We start from the raw sequence: 24,538 nt of genomic DNA, 5'->3' as shown, positions 1-24,538 counted from the left end.
GTTCCTGAACCTGGACATCACCGTTTTCAAGCTCCAGTACCTTCTTCCCGATAGTGAAACCTAGACCAATATAAAGACTTTTTCCTATTCCAAACATGAGTTTGAGCGGTCGTGATAGTTCTTCAATGGAAATGAAATAAAATATAAGCCTGAAATGCTGGAGAAAAAAATCAACAGGTCAGCAGCTTGAGTGGAAAAGGGACAAGGGAACAGTTCAGCTTGAAGAACCTTCATGGGCTTGAGGAAGTGAGGAAGTGAGGAAGCAAGGTAGTCTAAGTGGCAGAGACCATGGGAGGGACAGGATGAAATAAGCGGGTGCAGCCATTGACTAGAGTGGAGCTCTTTGTGCCTGCAGGATGTGTCGCTGATATTGTGAACTCAGGCTGATGCTGTATAGATGGGACTGCTGGGAAGTGCTAAACAGACCAGAATATACAAATGAAAACAAGAGGGGAAAAGAATGACAAGCTGCTCCAGAAAGAAAGAGCAAGTGATCTGAAGGTGGGGATTTCAGCATCCCAGTTGTCTCTCCCGTTTTTTCATTTGTATATTCTGGCCTGTTTAGCTGATCCCATTAGGCACTGCCAAAGGGGAGGTAGTTGAGGCAGATACTATATTACAGCATTTAAAGACATTGGACAGTATATGAAAGGTTTCATAGAAACATAGAAAATAGGAGCAGCAGGAGGCCATTCGGCCCTTCGAGCCAGCACCGCCACTCATTGTGATCATGGCTGATCATCCACAATCAGTAACCTATGCCCAACTTCTCCCCATATCCCTTGATTCCACTAGCCCCCAGAGCTCTATCTAACTTTCTAATAAATCCATCCAGTGATTTGGCCTCCACTGCCCTCTGTGTCAAGTCAAGTCAAGTCAAATTTATTTGTCACATACACATACACGATGTGCAGTGAAATGAAAGTGGCAATGCCTGCGGATTGTGCACAAAAAAGAATTACAGTTACAGCATATAAATAAAGTTAATAAGTTACTATAGTGTAGACAAAAATTTAGTCTCTGGGGTTATAAAAGTTGACAATCCTGATGGCCTGTGGGAAGAAACTCCGTCTCATCCTCTCCATTTTCACAGCGTGACAGCGGAGGCGTTTGCCTGACCGTAGCATCTGGAACAGTCCGTTACTGGGGTGGCAAGGGTCCCTCATGATCTTGCTTGCTCTGGATCTGCACCTCCTGATGTATAGGTCCTGCAGGGGGACAAGTGTAGTTCCCATGGTGTGTTCTGCCGAATGCACTACTCTCTGCAGGGCCATCCTGTCCTGGGCAGAGCTGTTCCCAAACCAGACTGTAATGTTGCCGGACAGGATGCTCTCTACAGCCCCAGAGTAGAAGCAATGAAGGATCTTCAGAGACACTCTTAATTTCCTCAGTTGTCTAAGGTGGTAAAGGCGCTGCTTTGCCTTACCCACCAGTGCGGCAATGTGCGTTGCCCACGTCAGATCCTCTGTGATGCGGACTCCCAACTCACCCTATCCACAGTAGACCCATTTATCTCCAGTGGCGTGTACGTCCTTGGATGTTTAGCCCTTCTGTAGTCCACAATCAGCTCCTTCGTGTTAGTGACATTCAAGAGGAGGCTATTGTCCTGACACCAGAGTGCCAGATCAGCCACCTCCTCCCGGTAGACCTTCTCATCATTGTTGGAGATCCGGCCCACCACCACAGTGTCATCAGCAAACTTGATGATGGAGTTTGAGCTGAACCTGGCCCCACAGTCATGTGTGTATAGGGAGTACAGTAGGGGGCTAAGGACGCAGCCCTGGGGGGATCCTATGTTCAGGGTGAGGGAGCTAGATGTGTTACCCCATCCTGACCACTTGGGGCCTGGCGGTGAGAAAGTCCAGGACCCAGGCACACAGAAGGGTGCTAAGCCCCAGTTCCAGCAGCTTCTCAACCAGTCTGCTGGGGACTATTGTGTTGAATGCTGAACTAAAGTCAGTGAACAGCATCCTCACATAGCCCCCCTGGCTGTCCAGATGAGAGAGCAGTGTGTAGAACCTGGGAGACCGCATCATCCGTGGACCTGTTCGGACGGTATGCGAACTGTAGTGGGTCCATGTTGCGAGGAAGGAGGGCGCAGATGTGCTTCTTGAATAGCCTCTCAAAGCATTTCATGACAACCGAGGTGAGGGCCACCGGTCGGTGGCAGAGAATTCCACAAATTCACAACTCTGGGTGAAAAAGTTCCTTCTCACCTCAGTTTTAAATGGCCTCCCCTGTATTCTAAGACTGGCCCCTGTTTCTGGACTCCCCCAACATTGGGAACATTTTTCCGGCAGTTAGATTGTCCAGTCCCTTTATGATTTTATATGTCTCTCTAAGATCCCCACTCATCCTTCTAAACTCCAGTGAATACAAACCTAGTCTTTTCAATCTTTCCTCATATGACAGTCCCACCATCCCAGGGGTCAATCTCGTGAACCTATGTTGCACTGCCTCAATTACAAGGATGTCCTTCCTCAAATTAGGAGACCAAAACTGTACACAATACACCAGATGTGGTCTTACCAGGGCCCTATACAATTGCAGAAGAACCTTTTTACTCCTATACTGAAATCCTCTCGTTATGAAGGCCAACATGCCATTAGCTTTCTTCACTGCCTGCTGTACCTGCATGCCAACTTTCAGTGACTGGTGTACAATGATACCCAGGTCTAGCTGCACTTCCCCCTTACCTAACCTGACACCATTGAGATAATAATCTGCCTCCTTGTTTTTGCCGCCAAAGTGGATAACCTCACATTTATCTGCATTATACTGCATCTGCCATGCATCTGCCCACTCACTCAACCTGTCCAAGTTACCCTGCAACCTCTTAACATCCTCTTTGAAGTTCACACTGCCACCCAGCTTTGTGTCATCTGCAAATTTGCTAGTGTTACTTCTAATTCCTTCATCAAAATCATTAATATATATAGTAAATAGTTGCAGCCCCAACACCGAGCTTTGCGGCATTCCACTCGCCACTGCCTGCCATTCCGAAAAGGACCCGTTTACTCCTACTCTTTGCTTCCAGTCTGTCAACCAATTCTCTATCCATGTCAACACCCTACCCCCAATACCATGTGCTCTAACTTTGCTCACCAACCTCCCGTGTGGGACTTGATCAAAGGCTTTCTGAAAGTAGATACACTTCATCCATTTTACTTGTCACATCCTCAAAAAATGTGAGGAATATTAGCCAAACGTGGGCAAATGTGACTAGGGAAGATAGCATGGTCAGCATGGACAAGTTGTACTGACGGGCCTGTTTCCGTACTAGAGACCCTCTCACTTGCCACCTTACCCACACTTCAAAAATGCATGCCAGCGACACATTAGAGCCACATGCCCTTTGGCCTAACACGACCAAGGTGTCCCATCCAAGATAGTCCCAATGGACGGCATTTGACCCGTGTCCCTCTTACCCTTTCCTAACCGTGTACCTGTCCAAATTTCTTTCAAATGTTGTTCTTGTACCTACCTCAATTACTTCCTCTGGCAACTTGTTCCATATACCCACCACCCTCTGTGTGAAAAAGTTGCCCCTCAGGTTCCTTTGAAATCTTTCCCTTCTCACCTTAAACCTATGTTCTCTAGTTCTTGCTTCCCCTATCCTGGGGACTCTGTGCATTCACGCTATCCATTCTCCTCATGATTTTATGCACCTGTCTAAGATCTCCCTCATCCTCCTGCGCATCAAGGAGTAACATCCTAACCTGCCCATCTCTCCCTTTAGCTCAAGCTCTCGAGTCCTGGCAATATCCATGTAAATCTTCTCTGCAGCCTTTCCATATTAATGTGATAAAGCAGGTTAATCACATAACGGAGCTTAACTGACCATTCCATAATGTCTGAAGAAGGGTCCCGACCCATTCCTTCTCGCCAGAGATGCTGCCTGTCCCGCTGAGTTACTCCAGCTTTTTGTGTCTATATTCCATAATGACAGTACTTCACCCTATTACTGACCCTCCCTTTGTGCCTCTCAGCCTCTTAGCTTAACCTGCTTTCTGTCTTTCTCAGTTCTGATGAAGGTTACTTGTTACTTTCTTGTGAACTGTTTCTCTTTACAAAGATGCTGCTTGACCTGCATATTCCAGCATTTCTGATTTTAGTTCCTAAATGGAATTCAGTTCTTCCAAAGGACTGAACTGATGGTTTTCACACAAGAGACACACTGGGTCATGCGAAAGGTTGCATGTTTTATTGCCCTAGCATTAGAAGTAAGACTTTAGTTGAGCAGAGAATAAGAGCGTTTATGTTGAGGAATGTTGAACCAAAGTGAAATACCAGGCTGCACTTTCTTGTAGTTGTCCTCAGGCCTGTCAATGCATGCTTCCAGTGACCATCAAGTAGAGCAAGAGGGAGGGAGACATGAGACTGCAGATGCCAGATGCAGTCATTGCTTTGCCCGAGCTGTGCTGTCCTTGTCTTTGCCGTAAACCAACACCATTGCACCGATGCATTGTTGACTTCATTAGTGAATAGATTAAACTAGTAATAGGAGTATATGTTTTTAGCTTTAGGCAGGATATACAAGGAATATGGATCTTTATTGACTTATAGAGCTTCATAATAAGCAAATATTTCCACCTTATGCCAATTGTCTACTACCACTGCTGATTAAATTTGTAAGTTGCAGTTATCCTAATTAGGTGCAGAATTTTAATCTGTGTGCAACATCTTTAAATTTAGCTGGATAATGAGTGTTTTCCCAATAATTGTGTGTGTTTGTTCCTGTTGAGGAAGCGTACAGATGTTCTGTGCATAATATACACTGTATGCACAGAAACAGGCCCATCAGCCCAGCCTGCCAATGTCAGCCAAGGTTCCTTAATGGAATTGTTTTTGATGTGTTTCCGAGATGGACCAGATTACATTATGGCTCAGTCCAGATCTCAATTTTATTTTTAAAAACGCATCCAGAAATGCTAGAGATAGAAAAGATCATACAATAATCTAAACCTTGTATGCAGGATGCGTTACCTTCAAGGATTTGATACGGTTATCATGGAGAATAGGTTTCTGCGCAGAGGTCTAAAATTAATGGGCATAAGTACAAGATTATCACATAAATTTAAAAGAAACCTCCTCAATCAAAAATGTGGCACCTTTCACAATGCTTTCAAAGTATATTAAAGTGCTTCATAGCCAATGAAGTACTTTGGAAGTGTCCTCACTTTTGCAGAAATTGCAGCAGCCAAGTTCTGCTTAATTGGATGAAAGTGAAAGTCGCACACAATCCATTTGTCTGTATTTTTGACATATAATCTTGGGGGTGTCACTGGGGGAAACTGCACTGCTGTTTAAGATAGGGCATGAGATGTTTAACATGAACCTGAAGGTTTAACATCTCATCTCAAAGATAGAAGCTCCAACAATGCAGCACCTCTTGGCGTTGCACTGGGTGCATGTCAGCTTATTCTCTGGAGTAATTCTCAAGAAGATGAGGTCTTTGAAAACTTTCCAGGAACAAACCAAGTTTAAGTTAACAAATTGTCTTGCTGTATGGTGTATCATTTTAAAATAACCTTTCTATTTTGACCCCTTACTGACCTCTCATTTGTAGCTTTGGTTTGTTAATACAGAACTTGACTACTCAGGATGAAATGTTTGACATTAATTGTCAATATGAAGTGAACTTTGCCCCAGAACTGGAAGAAATAATCATGGAATCCAAGTACATGGAGCAGTTGGGATTTCAAATCCCTCAGCTGGCCAGAAATGTGGCTCTACAAGAACAGAAGTTTCTCCGGTAGGTTTGACCAAGGTAACTAGATGTACGGTGGACATTTAAAATGAATAACTTCCTAATCCTTACTGTTGCTGTCTTTGATCGTCAGGTCTGTTTGTTTGGTTGACAAGACATCTCTAGAGTCATTAGTTGATCTCCTCAGTGAAGGGGAATGGATTGCTCTCCTGTAGACACAGAGAGAGGTGTGTGTGTGTGTACATAGATCATTTTCAATGCTTCAGCAGGTTCAATAGCACTTTACAGCTAAATGGCAGCTCATGCTGTGGATTTCACGTATCACACCTTTGATCCTATTTCCCTTGGTTCTGATCATCTCAGTCATTGCTGAGGCCTCTGGTTTCTGTCTTAGTCCCTCTTGAATTTTTGATCTTCCTCTGCCAATCCCTGGGCTTGCTACTTCCCCACCCACACATGACCCAGATCCAAGATCCAAGACTTCTGCAGCAAACCCTACAAACCAAACCAATCATGTCACTAGTTTAGACAGAGCTGTACAACATGGAAACATGGCTTTCAGCCCAATTCATCCATGCCAACCAAGTTGTCTACCTAATCTGCTCCCATTTACCTGTGTTGGTCCTTATTGCGTTTTGGATCAATGAGCTGCTTTGCAAAAAAATATGTTTATGTGCTTCCCGTTCTCACCACGACCCAGAACTCGGTACGTCCTCTCCACAGATGCTGCCTGACCCGCTGAGTTACTCCAGCTTTTTGTGCCAAATGAATTTGCTAGTTATCATAGAAACATAGAAACATAGAAAATAGGTGCAGGAGTAGGCCATTTGGCCCTTCGAGCCTGCACCGCCGTTCAATATGATCATGGCTGATCATCCAGCTCAGTAACCTGTACCTGCCTTCTCTCCATACCCCCTGATCCCTTTAGCAAAAAGGGCCACATCTAACTCCCTCTTAAATATAGCCAATGAACTGGCCTCAACTACCTTCTGTGGCAGAGAATTCCACACACTCACCACTCTCTGTGTGAAGAAATGTTTTCTCATCTCGGTCCTAAAAGACTACCCCCTTATCCTTAAGCTGTGACCCCCGGTTCTGGACTCCCCCAACATCGGGAACAATCTTCCTGCATCTAGCCTCTCCAACCCCTTAAGAATTTTATATGTTTCTATAAGATCCCCCCTCAGTCTTCTAAATTCCAGCGAGTACAAGCCTAGTCTATCCAGTCTTTCTTCATATGAAAGTCCCGCCATCCCAGGGATCAATCTAGTGAACCTCTGTACTCCCTCTAAGGCAAGAACGTCTTTCCTCAGATTAGGAGCCCAAAACTGCACACAATACTCCAGGTGCGGTCTCACCAAGGCCCTGTACAACTGCAGTAGAACCTCCCTGCTCCTAAACTCAAATCCTCTTGCTATGAATGCCAACATACCATTCGCTTTCTTCACTGTCTGCTGCACCTGCACGCTTGCTTTCAATGACTGGTGCACCATGACACCCAGGTCACGTTGCATCTCCCCTTCTCCTAATCGTTCACCATTCAGGTAATACTCTGCTTTCCTGTTCTTGCCGCCAAAGTAGATAACCTCACATTTATCCACATTATATTGCATCTGCCATGCATTTGCCCACTCGCCTAATCTATCCAAGTCACTCTGCAGCCTCCTAGCATCCTCCTCGCAGCTAACACTGCCACCCAGCTTCGTGTCATCCGCAAACTTAGAGATGTTGCATTCAATTCCCTCGTCCAAATTATTAATATACACTGTAAATAACTGGGGTCCCAGCACTGAGCCTTGCGGTACCCCACTAGTCACTGCCTGCCATTCCGAAAAGGACCTGTTTATTCCTACTCTTTGCTTCCTGTCCGCCAACCAATTTTCTATCCACCTCAACACTGAACCCTCAATACCGTGTGCTTTAAGTTTGTACACCAATCTCCTATGTGGGACCTTGTCGAAGGCCTTCTGAAAGTCCAGATATAACACATCGACTGGTTCTCCCTTATCCACTCTACTAGTTACATCCTCGAAAAATTCTATAAGATTCGTCAGACATGATTTGCCTTTTGTAAATCCATGCTGACTTTGTCCGATGATTTCACCACTTTCCAAATGTGATGCTATCACATCTTTAATAACTGACTCTAGCATTTTCCCCACTACCGATGTTAGGCTAACTGGTCTATAATTCCCCGTTTTCTCCCTCCCTTTTTAAAAAGTGGGGTTACATTAGCTACCCTCCAATCCTCAGGAACTACTCCAGAATCTAAAGAGTTTTTAAAAATTATCACTAATGCATCCACTATTTCTGAGGCTACTTCCTTAAGCACTCTGGGATGCAGCCTATCTGGCCCTGGGGATTTATCTGCCTTTAATCCATTTAATTTACCTAACACCACTTGCCGACTAACCTGGATTTCCCTCAGTTCCTCCATCTCATTAGACCCCCGGTCCCCCGCTATTTCCGGCAGACGGTTTATGTCTTCCTTAGTGAAGACAGAACCAAAGTATTTGTTCAATTGGTCTGCCATCTCCTTGTTCCCTATGATCAATTCACCTGTTTCCGACTTCAAGGGACCTACATTTGTCTTAACTAATCTTTTTCGCTTCACATACCTATAAAAGCTTTTGCAGTCAGTTTTTATGTTCCTTGCCAGTTTTCCATCATAATCTATTTTCCCTTTCCTAATTAAGCCCTTTGCTGGACTCTGAATTTCTCCCAGTCCTCTGGTATGCTACTTTTTCTGGCTAATCTGTATGCTTCATCTTTTGTTTTAATACTATCCTTGATTTCCCTTGTTAGCCACGGATGCACTACCTTTCCTGGTTTGTTCTTTTGCCAAACTGGGATGAACACTTGTTGTAGTTCATCCATGCGACCTTTAAATGCCTTCCATTGCATGTCCACCGTCAACCCTTTCAGCATCAATTGCCAGTCTATCTTGGACAATTCACGCCTCATACCCTCAAAGTTACCTTTCTTTAAGTTCAGAACACTTGTTTCTGTATTGACTTTGTCACTCTCCATCCTAATGAAGAACTCCACCATATTATGATCACTCTTGCCCAAGGGGCCTCGCACAACAAGACTGCTAACTAACCCTTCCTCATTACTCAATACCCAGTCTAGAATGGCCTGCTCTCTCGTTGGTTCCTCGACATGTTGGTTTAGAAAACCATCTCGCAAACATTCCAAGAAATCCTCTTCCTCAGCACCCCTGCCAGTTTGGTTCACCCAATCTATATGTAGATTGAAGTCACCCATTATATCTGCTGCACCTTTGGTGCATGCATTTCTAATTTCCTGCTTGATGCCATCCCCAACCTCACAACTGCTGTTAGGTGGCCTGTACACAACTCCCACTAGCGTTTTCTGCCCCTTAGTGTTTCGCAGCTCTACCCATATCGATTCCTCATCCTCCGAGCTAATGTCCTTCCTTTCCATTGCGTTAATCTCCTGTCTAACCAGCAATGTTACCCCACCTCCTTTTCCTTTCTGTCTAACCCGCCTGAATATAGAATATCCCTGGATGTTGAGCTCCCAGCCTTGGTCACCCTGGAGCCATGTCTCCGTAATCCCAACTATATCATAATCATTAATAACTATCTGCACATTTAATTCATCCACCTTATTCCGAATGCTCCTTGCATTGAGACACAAAGCCTTCAGGCTTGTTTTTATAACACTCTTGCCCCTTATATAATTATGTTGCAAAGTGGTCCATTTTGATTTTTGCCCTGGATTTGTCTGCCTGCCACTTTTACTTTTCACCTTGCTACCTATTGTTTCTACCCTTACTTTATACCCCTCTGTCTCTCTGCTCTTGTTCCCATCCCCCTGCCATATTAGTTTAAATCCTCCCCGACAGCACTAACAAACACTCCCCCAAGGACATTGGTTCCATTCCAGCCCAGGTGCAGACCGTCCTGTTTGTACTAGTCCCACCTCCCCCAGAACTGGTTCCAATGTCCTAGAAATTTGAATCCCTCTCCCTTGCACCATTTTTCAAGCCACGTATTCATCTGTAATATCCTCCTATTTCTACTCTGACTAGCACGTGGCACTGGTAGTAATCCAGAGATTATTACCTTTGAGGTCTTACTTTTAAATTTATCTCCTAGCTCCCTAAATTCACCTTGTAGGACCTCATCCCGTTTTGTACCTATATCATTGGTGCGAATGTGCACCACGACAACTGGCTGTTCACCCTCCCCCTCCAGAATGTTCTGCAGCCGCTCTGAGACATCCCTGACCCTTGCACCAGGGAGGCAACATACCATCCTGGAATCTCGTTTGCGACCGCAGAATTGTTGGACTGTGGGTGATTGAATTAACATTTTGTTCAAGATGGCCGCGCCGTTGTGTTTGGCTGCCTGCCACTGTATGTTTCTTTTTTTTTTCCTAGTCAGATGTGCAGCACTTTGGTCAACGTGGGTTGTTTTTAAATGTGCTATACAAATAAATTGACTTGACTTGACTTGACTTGACTTACAATCGAATCCCCTATCACTATAGCCCTTCCACTCTTTTTCCTCCCCTCCTTTGCCGCAGAGCCACCCACGGTGCCGTGAACTTGGCTGCTGCTGCCTTCCCCTGATGAGGCATCTCCCCCAACAGTATCCAAAATGGTATATTGTTGGGGGACAGCAGAATGCCTTGGAGTTCAGCAGCAAAGACTCAAGGCAACGGATCTAGATTGCAGGAGTGCTACACTGCCAGAAGTGAAGATTTTAATTAACAGGTGGCCCCAGTTAGTCCGTGCAAATACTGGTTTTCTACAATTTTGTCAGTCGTATACTTTACCCGATATCAATTTTTTGAAGTTTATCTCACGATATGTAAGACCTTGCGAAAAATAAATATCAAAGAAAATGTTAGCTTTGCTTAGCATGTTAAGCAGTATCTGGAGAGAGAGAATCAGCATGAATGTTTCAGGTTGATGACCTGACAACAGAGCATACTTGACATTGACTGAGGATTGAATATTTGCAAGGACCGTGGAGAGAACGGCATTGCATTTCTTTGAAATAGTGCCTGAGGGTTTGTGCTAGGAGAGCAGATGGGGCCACCTGTTAATTAAAATCTTCACCTCTGGCAGTGTAGCACTCCTGCAATCTAGATCCGTTGCCTTGAGTCTTTGCTGCTGAACTCCAAGGCATTCTGCTGTCCACAGCCCTGGCTAACAACTGACAGAGTGGAGGAGTGGAGAATTGTATGAAGCATTCTATTCTCTTCTGTTGCCAGAACGCTCACTTTGTTTTTTGGTCCTTAGGTACACCACTGGATTAAGCAACATGTTGAATCGCTATCAAAAACTAATGATTTCTTTAAACGCAGCAGAGACAAAACTTATGGCGGATCATATCCAAGAACTCCAACGAGTTATTCGCTCAGGTTATAGAAGATTAAACTGGAACTCGTTAGGTAATATCAGATATTTTTATGCTTCATATCAGTAATCAGTGTTTTTATAATACCTGCATGGATCTGCATGTATTTTAAATTGATTTCCAGTGAGAAACTATGTCAATGAAATGATCTCTGCTGCTCCTGTTCTGACACAACAAATGCCAATGTGGTTTGGATTCTCAGCGTGACTCAAACAACCCACCATGTGGAGTGACTATGGTGTTGGGGCATGTAGAGTAGATGGTCAGTGATGTGGAGTGACTGGTGTTGGCATGTAGAGTAGATGGTCAGTGATGTGGAGTAACTATGGTGTTGGGGCATGTAGAGTAGATGGTCAGTGATGTGGAGTGACTGGTGTTGGGGCATGTAGATAGGCAGTCAGTGATGTGGAGTGACTGGTGTTGGGGCATGTAGATAGGCTGTCAGTGATGTGGAGTGACTGGTGTTGGCATGTAGATAGGCTGTCAGTGATGTGCAGTGACTATGGTGTTGGGGCATGTCGATAGGCTGTCAGTGATGTGGAGTGACTGGTGTTGGCATGTAGATAGGCGGTCAGTGATGTGGAGTGACTGGTGTTCGGGCATGTAGAGTAGATGGTCAGTGATGTGGAGTGACTGGTGTTGGGGCATGTAGATAGGCAGTCAGTGATGTGGAGTGACTGGTGTTGGGGCATGTAGAGTAGATGGTCAGTGATGTGGAGTGACTGGTGTTGGCATATAGAGTAGATGGTCAGTGATGTGGAGTAACTATGGTGTTGGGGCATGTAGAGTAGATGGTCAGTGATGTGGAGTGACTGGTGTTGGGGCATGTAGATAGGCAGTCAGTGATGTGGAGTGACTGGTGTTGGGGCATGTAGATAGGCTGTCAGTAATGTGGAGTGACTGGTGTTGGCATGTAGATAGGCTGTCAGTGATGTGGAGTGACTGGTGTTGGCATATAGATAGGCTGTCAGTGATGTGCAGTGACTATGGTGTTGGGGCATGTCGATAGGCTGTCAGTGATGTGGAGTGACTGGTGTTGGCATGTAGATAGGCGGTCAGTGATGTGGAGTGACTGGTGTTGGGGCATGTAGAGTAGATGGTCAGTGATGTGGAGTGACTGGTGTTGGGGCATGTAGATAGGCAGTCAGTGATGTGGAGTGACTGGTGTTGGGGCATGTAGAGTAGATGGTCAGTGATGTGGAGTGACTGGTGTTGGGGCATGTAGATAGGCAGTCAGTGATGTGGAGTGACTGGTGTTGGCATGTAGATAGGCTGTCAGTGATACAGAGTGACTGGTGTTGGGGCATGTAGAGTAGATGGTCAGTGATGTGGAGTGACTGGTGTTGGGGCATGTAGATAGGCAGTCAGTGATGTGGAGTGACTGGTGTTGGGGCATGTAGATAGGCTCTCAGTGATGTGCAGTGACTATGGTGTTGGGGCATGTCGATAGGCTGTCAGTGATGTGGAGTGACTGGTGTGGGGCATGTAGAGTAGATGGTCAGTGATGTGGAGTGACTGGTGTTGGGGCATGTAGATAGGCTGTCAGTGATGTGGAGTGACAGGTGTTGGGGCATGTACAGTGTATTCAGACCCCTTCACTTTTTCCACATTTTGTTACGTTACAGCCTTATTTTAAAATGGATTTAAATTTTTTTTTATCATCAATCTACCTACACACAATACCCCAGAATGAAGGAGCAAACGCAGGTGTTTAGAAATTGTTGCAAAGTAATTAAAAAGAAATAACTGAAATATCACATTTACATAAGTATTCAGACCATTTGCTATGATCCACAAAATTGAGCTTAGGTTCATCCTGTTTCCATTGATTATCCTTGAGATGTTTCTACAACTTGACTGGAGTCCACCAGTGGTAAATTAAATTGATTGGACATGATTTGGAAAGGCACACACCTGTCTATATAAGGTCCTACAGTTGACAGTGCATGTCAGAGCAAAAACCAAGCCATGAAGAGAAAGGAATTGTCCATAGACCTCCGAGACAGGATTGTGCCGTGACACAGATCTGGGGAAGGGTATAAAACAATTTCTGCAGCATTGCAGGTCCCGAAGAGCACAGTGGCCTCTGTCATTCTTAAGTGGAAGAACTTTGGAACCACCAGGACTCTTCATAGAGCTGGCCACACTGAGCAATTGGGGGAGAAGGGCATGGGTCAGGCAGGTGACCAAAAACCCGATGGTCACTCTGTCAGAGCTCCAGAGTTCCTCTGTGAAGATGGGAGAACCTTCCAGAAGGACAACTATATCTGCAGCACTCCACCAATCAGGCCTTTATGGTAGAGAGGCCAGACGGAAGCCACTCCTCAGTGAAAGGCACATGACAGCCCACTTGGAGTTTGCCAAAAGGCACCTAAAGGACTCTCAGACCATAAGAAACAAGATTCTCTGGTCTGATGAAACCAAGATTGAACTCTTTGGCCTGAATACCAAGCGGCACCGCTCATCACCTGGCCAATACCATACCTACGGTGAAGCATGGTGGAGGCAGCATCATGCTGTGGGGATGTTTTACAGCGGCAGGAACTGGGAGACTAGTCAGGATCGAGGGAAAGATGAACGGAGCAAAGTACAGAGAGATCCTTGATGAAAACGTACTCCAGAGCGTTCTGGACTTCAGATTGGGGCGGAGGTTCATCTTCCAACAGGACAACGACCCTAAGCACACAGCCAAGACAACACAGGAGTGACAAGTCTGTGAATGTTCTTGAGTGGCCCAGCCAGAACCCAATCAAACATCTTTGGAGGAACCTGAAAATAGCTGTGCATCGACGCTCCCCATCCAACCTGACAGAGCTTGAGAGGATCTGCAGAGAAGAATGGGAGAAATGACCCAAATACAGGTGCGCCAAGCTTGTAGCATCATACCCAAGAAGACTTGAGGCTGTAATCGCTGGCAAAGGTGCCTCAACAAAGTACTGAGTAAAGGGTGTGAATACTTATGTAAATGTGACATTTCAGTTATTTATTTTTAATTAATTTGCAAAAATTTCTAAACACCTGTTTTTGTTTTTTCATTATGGGTTATTGTGTGTAGATTGATGATAAAATAATGAATTTAATCCATTTTTAAATAAGGTAAAGTAACAACATGAGAAAAAAGTGAAGGGGTCTGAATACTTTCTGAATGCACTGTAGAATGGGCGGTCAGTAATGTGGAGTGGTGTAGAGTGGGCGGTCAGTGATGTGGACTGGTGTTGGGGCGTGTGGAGTGGGCGGTCAGTGATGTGGAGTGGTGTTGGGGCGTGTAGAGTGGGCGGTCAGTGATGTGGAGTGGCGTTGGGGCGTGTAGAGTGGTGTGGGGGCGTGTAGAGTGGGCGGTCAGTGATGTGGAGTGTAGAGTGGTGTGGGGCGTGTAGAGTGGGAGGTCAGTGATGTGGAGTGTAGAGTGGTGTGGGGAGTGTAGAGTGGGCGGTCAGTGATGTAAAGTGGTGTGGGGCGTGTGGAGTGGGCGGTCAGTGATGTGGAGTGTGGAGTGGTGGGGCGTGTAGAGTGGGCGGTCAGTGATGTGGAGTGGCGTTGGGGCGTGTAGAGTGGTGTGGGGTGTGTAGAGTGGGCGGTCAGTGATGTGGAGTGTAGAGTGGTGTGGGGAGTGTAGAGTGGGCGGTCAGTGATGTAAAGTGGTGTGGGGCGTGTGGAGTGGGCGGTCAGTGATGTGGAGTGGTGTTGGGGCATGTAGAGTGGGCGGTCAGTGATGTGGAGTGGCGTTGGGGCGTGTAGAGTGGTGTGGGGCGTGTAGAGTGGGCGGTCAGTGATGTGGAGTGTAGAGTGGTGTGGGGAGTGTAGAGTGGGCGGTCAGTGATGTAAAGTGGTGTGGGCGGTCAGTGGTGTGGAGTGGTGTGGGGCGTGTAGAGTGGGCGGTCAGTGATGTAGAGTGGCGTTGGGGCGTGTAGAGTGGTGTGGGGCGTGTAGAGTGGGCGGTCAGTGATGTGGAGTGTAGAGTGGTGTGGGGAGTGTAGAGTGGGCGGTCAGTGATGTAAAGTGGTGTGGGGCGTGTGGAGTGGGCGGTCAGTGATGTGGAGTGTGGAGTGGTGTGGGGCGTATGGAGTGGGCAGTGATACGACACTAATGATGCTGAGCTGTGTGCCAGCAGTGTAACTGGAACCGTGAGAAGCCAATGGATACCAGGAAAGGGAATACCATCATGCTGTGCTTTTCTCAGTCTATCCCATGACAGAAGGGGGAGGAGTTGTACAGTTTAATATCTACAGGGAAGAAGGATCTCCTATGGCGTTCTGTACTGCATCTTGGTGGAACCAGTCTTTGTGCTGAAGGTACTCCTCAGGTTGAGTGTGTCATGGAGGGGTGAGCTGCATTGTCCAGGATGCACTGCAGTTTGAGGAGCATCCTCCCCTCCAAGACCCCCCCCCCCCCATGAATCCAACTCTGCCCCCAGGTTGGAGCCCGCCTTCCTAATGAGTTTGATGCTGTCGATCTTGAAAGTATTTATTTGGTTTGAAGGCTGATTTTATTAATTATCAATAATGCAACTGCAATTAAACCTCTGTTACGTTTTAAAAAAGGTATTACTGATTATCTTGGTCGCTGTGAACAAGCAATTGGAAAATTTGAATCACTTGTAAACCAGATTCACAAGAATGTGCGAGACATTGCCGTTAAACTTGCATCAATAGAGTCTGCAGACCTCTTTAAAAGACCACCGCCCAAGTCTAAGGAGGATCTTGCAGGTAAGATGAAATGACCTAAACTTTGGTGCATTTATGACTGTGGAGATTAACAAAGTGACTAACCAAGTGAAACATTCTGAATGTTTCTGTTAGGGGTAAAGGAGTTTTATGAGCATGTGGAACATGAGCGGACTAAGGACATCTTGAATTTAGTCAGTAAGTATAAAGCCATTGGCCCACTGCTGACCAAGATGGAGGGTCTCGTTTTCCACACCAACACGGGAAAGGCTTCAAAGATGGCGTTATACTACACCTTCTGGGAGCGCAGGGTTTACGACAGTCTTGTCAAAATGATTGTAAAGTAAGTATAATTCAGTTTATAAAGTTATGATCATAGAGTCAGACAGTACAGCAACTGGCCCTTCAGCGCAATTGATCCATGCTGACCAAGATGCCTCATCTACGCCAGTCCCATTTTGCCCATATCCCTCTAAACCTTTCCGATCCATGTCATTGTCCAATTGTCTTTTAAATGCCTCAAATGTTTCCTCTGGCAGCTCATTCCATACACTCCCCACCCTCCTAGTAATAAGGTTGCCCGTCAAATTCCTATTAAATCTTTCCCCTCTCACCTATATCTATGTCCTCTGGTTCTCAATTCCCCTGCCCTGGATAGAAGACTCTGTACATTTATCTTATCAATTTTCATTATGACTTTATATACCTTATATACTGTACTACTTTATACACCCTTAGCCTCCTAGGCTCCATGGAATAAAGTCCTAATTTGCCCAATCTCTCCCTATAGCTCAGGCTCTTGGGTCTTGGCAACATCCTCGGCAAATCTTCTCTGCACCCTTTCCAGCTTAATGATATCCTTCCTATAGCAGGGTGACCAATAGCAAACACAATACTCCAAATGCAGCCTTGCCATCATCTTGTACAACTGTAACATAACATCTCACCTCTTTACTCAATATCCTGACTGCTGAAGGCCAAGGTACCAAAAGCTTTCTTGACCACCCTCACGTTCAGGGTCTGTACTTGTACACCTCGATCCCTCTGCTCCACAGTACACCCCAGGGCCATTCTATTCACTGTGAAGGTCGTGCGCTGGTTGGACTCACACTTATCTGCATTAAACTCCATTAGCCATTCCTCAGCCCACTTGCCCAGCCGACGACGATCATGCTGAATAGTTCACATGTGACCCTCCAGGGAAGGAAGCCAATGGATCATGAATCTTTTGTAACATAACTCTCCACTAAACGTGCATTTTATCTGTTATCCACAGGAGGAAAATAAATCTACATTCTGTATGCCAACAGATGTTTTATTAATTTGATCTTTGTACCATCTCACTGGTGTAACATAGAATAAAATAAGTATGCAAAATAGCATTAACAATTACAAAGCTAAAACAATACTGGGTAAATAAAAGTTACTTTTTAATGACTGGTTTACTGTATTATATTAAAAATGAAGCCAATTGAACATGTAAAGAAGACAAATGATAACATGCAGGACCGCTTAAAATAACCAACAATGGGACAAATTAAATCCTTTGTCCTAACTGCTGGAGTTTACATTACAATTTCACTCAAGCCATCACCATAAGGGTGGCTTCCAAACCATGTAAGGTTTGGATGTGAAACAAAAAACAATTTTGAACTAAAACAAAAATGCAATATCATGCAATAAAAAGGAATTTTAAAGTATAGTGCTTTGGCCACTTTATCAACTGAAACATGTTGTTGTTTTTGGTTAATTTTTAACATATTAAAATATAATGCAAGGTGTTCTACACTACTCCGACAACTTGGTCTTATCTCCCATTCACCAGGTTCTCATAGTCTCCCCTTGTCACCTTCCTAACTGTACCCTCTCCATCATCTATCTGTACACACCACCAACTACCCCAACCCCTACATGCCCCCACTCATGCCTCACCCACTGTCCTCACTGCCTGCAGCGAGCAGTGTGTGGATATCAGCTGCAGAATGTACTGCCAACTCTGTTTGGGCCAGTCACAGGAAGAAAGACAAGCTCTAGATGTGACAGGTCCTGTACTATGAGGTGCTTCGACAGGTGAAGCTCCTCGCAGCGTGCTGGCCCTAAATATATGGACACAGGCCCCCCTGTGAGAATCCCACTCCCTGTGCCAAGACCCTCCCCCCTCCCACAGGTCCACTGCTGGGCCCACCACCTCTACACATCCATGTCAGACTAGTGTGTTATCAGAAACACCTGCTTACTACATCAACTCATTCTTTACAAATGCTAAATGTAATCATGCCTCACCAGGCTTAATGTCTTGTATTGTTCTCTCTAGAAATCTTCAGCAAATTAATATTTCTGTTCTTGGAAACTATCCCCTTTTCCAAATTGAAGTTCATCTCTCTGCCCCTGAGATTGTCTTGAAACCCAATGCCTCTGAAGTTTATCAACTGACTCTCCAGAACATAAAAGACTGTGTGGAAACCACTAAGGTCAGTGCGAATGATTGATTGTTTCCACAGTTAACGGTGTAATTGTTGAAAGGCCGGGCTCCCAGCCCAGCACTGTGTTGTGTGGTGTGGGGCTGAGACCCTCTCTCCACCCAAACCCACCAGCTCTATCAATAACTCTGACCTTCAATCTTCAGTAACAAATGGGACACGCTGACTTTTCTAACTTTACTACATTGTAAACAAACTATTTTTGCATTTGAGTTACACAACCAAAACACATCATGCTATAAAACCGGCGGTGACGGAGGTTCTGCAGGGTTACAATGTGATCTTGATCAACTCGTCCAATGGGCCAGGGAATGGCAGATCAATGCAATAACAACTTAGTCTGTCTCCATGATGCTGTATGATCCACTGAGTAATTCCAGCATTTTCGATTGGTATTTCAAATCTTCCAACCAAATGTATTCAAAGTAATGGATGGGTTGTGGTTGCTCTGCATTAAATTCTGTGTTTCATGTGTTGCAGCTGTTTGTACGGTGGATGCACGGGTCTTGCATTGAATGCCTGCCACAGTATGTTGAAGGAGATGATGAGCCAGTTATCTTTAATTTCTGCAGTGACATTTCTCAGCATCTGCAGATCATAGAACTGGCTATTTCCACCAGTCAGAATCTCCAAAGGCTTCTTGGTTCTCTGGGCAAGTTTCTGAACAGCTGGAAGAAGTACAGATCATTATGGAAGATGGACAAGTCTATTGTTGTGGAGAAGTTTGCAGCTAAGAATCCTTCTTGTGTCAGTTATGATGAAAAGTTGCAGTTCTACACCAGAATTAGTGAGGAGGTGGCAGAACAGCCACTTGTGAGGGACGACCAATGTATTCGCCTCCAGCTGAGACCCTTGGCATTCAGTATCCAGGAAAATGCAAATGCATGGGTGCAGTCCCTCGGACAATGTCTGAATGAATCTGCCAAACGGGAATTGTACAGCTTGAGAAACGAACTTGAGGTAACCCTTCATGCAATGGTTCCAGACATTACTGTTTAGGGTAAGAGCATGAGGATGAGGATGAGAAGCTGCAATGGGCTATTTGGCTGCTTGTGCCTGCTCCACTATTCAATAAGATCATGACTGATCTTCAGTTACACTTTTCTGCATTACCATATATCTCCTTTGAGTTTTTTAAAGTATTGATCTCTTTTTTGAAAATACTCCATACCTGAGCCTCTATGGTTCTCTTTCATAGATTTACCACTCTCTGTGGTATGTATCCCCTTATCTATCAGACTGCTTATTCTGTCAGACCTTCCTTGCTCCCTGACTTGCCCCCACCTGTCCTCTCACATTAACTTCTACTTCAGGCTCTACCTGCCACACTATTGCTTTGGAACTAGTTTAAACCCTCCTGAGTAGCAGAAGCAAATGACACTGCCACGACACTGGTCCCCCTCTATTTCCAGTGCAACCTGTCCCTCTTGTACAGGTCCCACCTTCTGTGGAGAAGAGCCTTCCACCTGAAGGTGTCTCCCCTGCACCAGCGCCTTATCCACACATTTATCTGTACTTTTATCCTGTTCTTACCTCACTAACGTGACGGGGAGCGACCCTGAGATTACACCACTAGAAGTCCTGCTTTCCAATTTATACCTGGCTCACTACTCTAATTATTTTGTTGACATTTTAACGTATTGTAATGACATTACAATTAAAGCCATTGTATATTTATAAATGTCGAATAATTTTCTTCTGCCTTTGGCAGGACCTTGCAATTTCTTTGCAGACAGTTCCAGACACTCTGGAGAACCTGAAGTTTGTACTTAGTACAATTGCTCAAATTCGAGCCATGTCTTTAAATGTGGAGCTGCGGTTAAAAGATACCGAGGAGCGTTATCGCACCCTCACCATGTACCATATCCATGTAAGTTATCGCACCCTCACCATGTACCATATCCATGTAAGTTATCGCACCCTCACCATGTACCATATCCATGTAAGTTCAACTTCCAGCTTTGTTCTCTTGCAAATGCAGGACCTCCAGTTTCTTCATTAATCAGTCACTGTAATTTTTCTTAATGAAGATAACTTCTACAATTATGAAGTGACTTTCAAATTGCCGATGACTTCCAAGCATTTGCCTTGCTGATAGTAAACAGAGTAACGCGGCAGTTTGTCCAGCGACTAATGAGGGAAGCAGCAGCCTCCTGTTGGGTCACATGACATGGGTATAGGCCCTTTAATGCAGTGTATCACCAAACACGTTTACATCTTCACTCAGCGTTTCGAACAGAGCAATCACCATCCGACACTCTGATTCACCGCTCCCTGACCTCTCCTGTCCTCATGTTAAATACAAATGGCTGGTTAACAAAAACAGCTCATGGGATGCAAAGGATAAAAACAGAAACAGCTGGAAACACTGTGCAGGTCAGGCAGCAACTGTGTTAACAAGGAGAGTTAATATTTCTAGTTGAAGTCAGAATTGGAATATTGAGAAAAGAAGTGAGGAGAGTTAGGTTGGGCAAAAGGAATACGATCAGGCAAACGCCTCCGCTGTCACGCTGTGAAAACGGAGAGGATGAGACGGAGCTTCTTCCCACAGGCCATCAGGACTGTCAACTTTTATAACCCCAGAGACTAAATTTTTGTCGACATTTTTTGTGCTATGTTTAGTAACTTATTAACTTTATTTATATGCTGTAACTGTAATTCTTTTTGTGCACAACCCGCAGGCATTGCCACTTTCATTTCACTGCACATCGAGTATGTGTATGTGACAAATAAATTTGACTTGACTTGACTTGACACTGTCATTAAAAAGCATTCCATAAATCTGTTTGTCTCCTTTGCGAATACCCCTGAAGTATGTTCACCTCTACCCTATGGCTCCACACATGATTGCCACAATTGTCCCCTATTCTTACCCTAAATATTCTTTTGTCCTTAATATATTTATAAAGCACCTTTGGATTTGTCATAACCCTGTCTGCGAGTGATATTGCATGCCGTCTCCTCCCCTGGCCTTGGCATGCTGCCAGTCGTGGGCGAGGAGAGGATTGGTGGAGTCCATGCCCACGGGCAGCCGCAGTGCAGACGAGGTTTGGTGGCCATGGCCAAGGAAGCGGTGTGTGGGGTGTGGGCTGACAGTAACAGCATAGGGTAGCGGTGGCAGCGTCTGGCCTGGAAGTGGCCGGCAAGGCGGTATGGGGTGACGGTGTGGGCCGGTGGTGACAGTGTGGGCCGGTGGTGACGGAGTGGGCCGGCGGTGATGGTGTGGGTTGCCGGTGATGGTGTGGGCCGGTGGTGACGGAGTGGGCCGGCGGTGATGGTGTGGGTTTCCGGTGATGGTGTGGGCCGGCGGTGATGGTGTGGACCGGCGGTGATGGGGTGGGCCGGTGGTGATGGTGTGGGTTGCCGGTGATGGTGTGGGCCGGCGGTGATGGTGTGGGCCGGCGGTGATGGTGTGGGTTGCCAGTGATGGTGTGGACCGGCGGTGATGGGGTGGGCCGGTGGTGATGGTGTGGGTTGCCGGTGATGGTGTGGACTGGCGGTGATGGTGTGGGCCGGTGGTGATGGTGTGGACCGGCGGTGATGGTGTGGGCCGGAGGTGATGGTGTGGGTTGCCGGTGATGGTGTGGGCCGGCAGTGATGATGTGGGCCGGCTGTGATGGTGTGGGCCGGTGGTGATGGTGTGGGTTGCCGGTGATGGTGTGGGCCGGTGGTGATGGTGTGGACCGGTGGTGATGGTGTGGACCGGTGGTGATGGTGTGGACCGGCGGTGATGGTATATTATATCGCAATATTATGTTTGCTCATGTCAATGTATTTTTAAATTTTATTTTCAGACCACATACGAAGAGAAAGAATTGCAGGACAATATTAAAGTAATTTGGGAAAAACTGTTTGAGGAGTCAAGTACGATTGATCATAGCTTGGGTGCCGTAAAGAAGAAGTTCACGAAGGTAATAGATAATTGAAACTATTGTTTTCCTGAAGATTGTTACGTTGATTCACCGTGCAGTGTTTATCGTGGCCGGGTTGCACCTGTGCAGCGTTCACCAGTGCCGCGTTCACCAGTGCAGCGTTCACCAGTGCCGCATTCACCAGTGCCGCGTTCACCAGTGCAGCGTGCACCAGGGAAGGATGAACCAATGCCGCGTTCACCAGTGCCGCGTTCACCAGTGCAGCGTTCACCAGTGCCACGTTCACCAGTGCAGCGTTCACCAGGGAAGGGTCCACCAGTGCCCCGTTGCACCAGTGCAGCGTTTACCAGTGCCGTGTTCCACCAGTGCCGTGTTCCACCAGTGCCGCATTGCACCAGTGCAGCGTGCACCAGTGCAGCGTTCACCAGGGAAGGGTCCACCAGTGCCGCGTTGCACCAGTGCAGCGTTGCACCAGTGCAGCGTTGCACCAGTGCAGCGCGCACCAGGGAAGGGTCCACCAGTGCCGTGTTCACCAGTGCAGCGTTGCGCCAATGCTGCGTTGCGCCAGTGCAGCGTTTACCAGTGCAGCGTTGCACCAGTGCAGCTTCCACCAGTGCCGCGTTGTACCAGTGCAGCGTTCACCAGTGCAGCGTTCCACCAGTGCAGCATTCCACCAGTGCCGCGTTGTACCAGTGCAGCGTTCATCAATGCCACGTTGCACCAGTGCAGCGCTCCACCAGTGCAGCGTCGCACCAGTGCAGCGTTCACCAGTGCAGTGTTCACCAGTGCCGCGTTCCACCAGTGCAGCGTTGCACCAGTGCAGCGTACCACCAGTGCAGCGCTCCACCAGTGCCGCATTGCACCAGTGCAGCGTTCACCAGTGCCGCGTTGCACCAGTTCCGCGTTCCACCAGTGCCGCATTGCACCAGTGCAGCGTTCACCAGTGCAGCGTTCCACCAGTGCCGTGTTCACCAGTGCAGCGTTCACCACAGCTTTAACACCATCCCCTTCTCTTCTCACCGTATTCACTTTCTCTTGTGGGGAATTACACTGAAACAATAAACGAGTGATCCGATCGCCCTGCGGTTCCTTGTGACCACTTGCAGAGATACATAGAAATTAGGTGCAGGAGGAGGCCATTCGGTCCTTTGAGCCAGCACCGTCATTCGATGTGATCATGGCTGATCATCCACAATCAGTACCCAGTTCCTGCCTTCTCCCCATATCCCTTGATTCCGTTAGCCCTAAGAGCTAAATCTAACTCTCTTGAAAAATCCAGTGAATCGGCCCCCACTGCCTTCTGTGGCAGAAAATTCCACAGATTCACAACTTTCCGGGTGAAAAAGTTTTTTCTCATCTCAGTCCTGAATGGCCTATCCCTTATTCTTAAACTGTGATCCCTGGTTCTGGATCCACCCAACATCGGGAACATTTTTCCTGCATCTAGCCTGTCCAATGCCCTAAGAATTGTATGTTTCTATAAGATCCCCTCCCACTTTTCTAAATTCCAGTGAATACATGCCCAGTAGATCCATTCTTTCATCATATGTCAGTCCCGCCATCCCAGGAATTAACCTGGTGAACCTATGCTGCACTTCCTCAATAGCAAGAATGTCCTCACTCAAATTAGGAGACCAATACTCCAGGTCTCACCAGCGCCCTGTACAACTGCAGTAGGACCTCCTTGCTCCTATATTCAAATCCTTTCACTATGTAGGCCAACATGCCATTTGCTTTCTTCACTGTCTGCTATACCTGCATGCTTACTTTCAGTGATTGATGTACAAGGACACCCAGGTCTCATTGCATCTCCCCTTTTCCTCATCTGACACCATTCAGATAATCAATTCAGAACTTCAAATAGCCCTTACTTTCCCTTTCTCTCCATCCCCTCCCCCTTCCCAGTTCTCCCACTAGTCTGACTGTCTCCGACTACATTCTATCTCTGTCCCGCCCACTTCCCTGACATGTCTGAAGAAGGGTCTCGACCCGAAACGTCACCCATTCCTTCTCTCCAGAGATGCTGCTTGCCCGCTGAATTACTCCAACTTTTTGTGTCTACCTACCATTCAGAAAATAATTTGCCTTCTTGTTCTTGCCACCAGTGGATAACCTCCACATTATACTGCATCTGCCATGCATCTGCCCACTCACCCAGCCCATCTAATTCACAGTCAATGTCACATTGTTCTCTTTCTGAGTAGCCCTTGATCATTTTAAAATGAATAGTTGTTGGCAAGGCCAGCATCCATTGCTCGTTCCCTGGAGACCTGAAAAACGATGAACAGCTGAAAGTCTGCAGCAACAATATTTACACAATAACTTTAGCTCTACAATTTTTGATGTGTATTTGTAAAGCATTCATGTTACTTTAGGTTTCATTGTTTTTGCTCTTTCTAATTGAGGAATGCTTTTGTTA

The 24,538-nt window shown here is 46.2% G+C and overlaps 1 protein-coding gene across 1 annotated transcript in view; it reads left to right on the top strand.

The window, feature by feature from the left end:
- The window catches only part of dnah10 (dynein axonemal heavy chain 10), a 176,636-nt gene that overhangs the window by 32,464 nt on the left and 119,634 nt on the right, over positions 1 to 24,538 (top strand). Inside the window, 8 exon segments of the mRNA XM_078421084.1 lie at positions 5,589 to 5,755; positions 10,986 to 11,137; positions 15,645 to 15,809; positions 15,903 to 16,110; positions 18,082 to 18,238; positions 18,728 to 19,207; positions 19,959 to 20,117; positions 22,042 to 22,158. Coding sequence (XP_078277210.1) covers positions 5,589 to 5,755; positions 10,986 to 11,137; positions 15,645 to 15,809; positions 15,903 to 16,110; positions 18,082 to 18,238; positions 18,728 to 19,207; positions 19,959 to 20,117; positions 22,042 to 22,158 — 1,605 coding nt within the window.

This window comes from Rhinoraja longicauda, chromosome 25 (genome assembly GCF_053455715.1).
Source record: "Rhinoraja longicauda isolate Sanriku21f chromosome 25, sRhiLon1.1, whole genome shotgun sequence".
In the NCBI taxonomy this organism is placed as follows: domain Eukaryota; kingdom Metazoa; phylum Chordata; class Chondrichthyes; order Rajiformes; family Arhynchobatidae; genus Rhinoraja; species Rhinoraja longicauda.
This window is presented reverse-complemented; position numbering and strand designations above follow the sequence as displayed.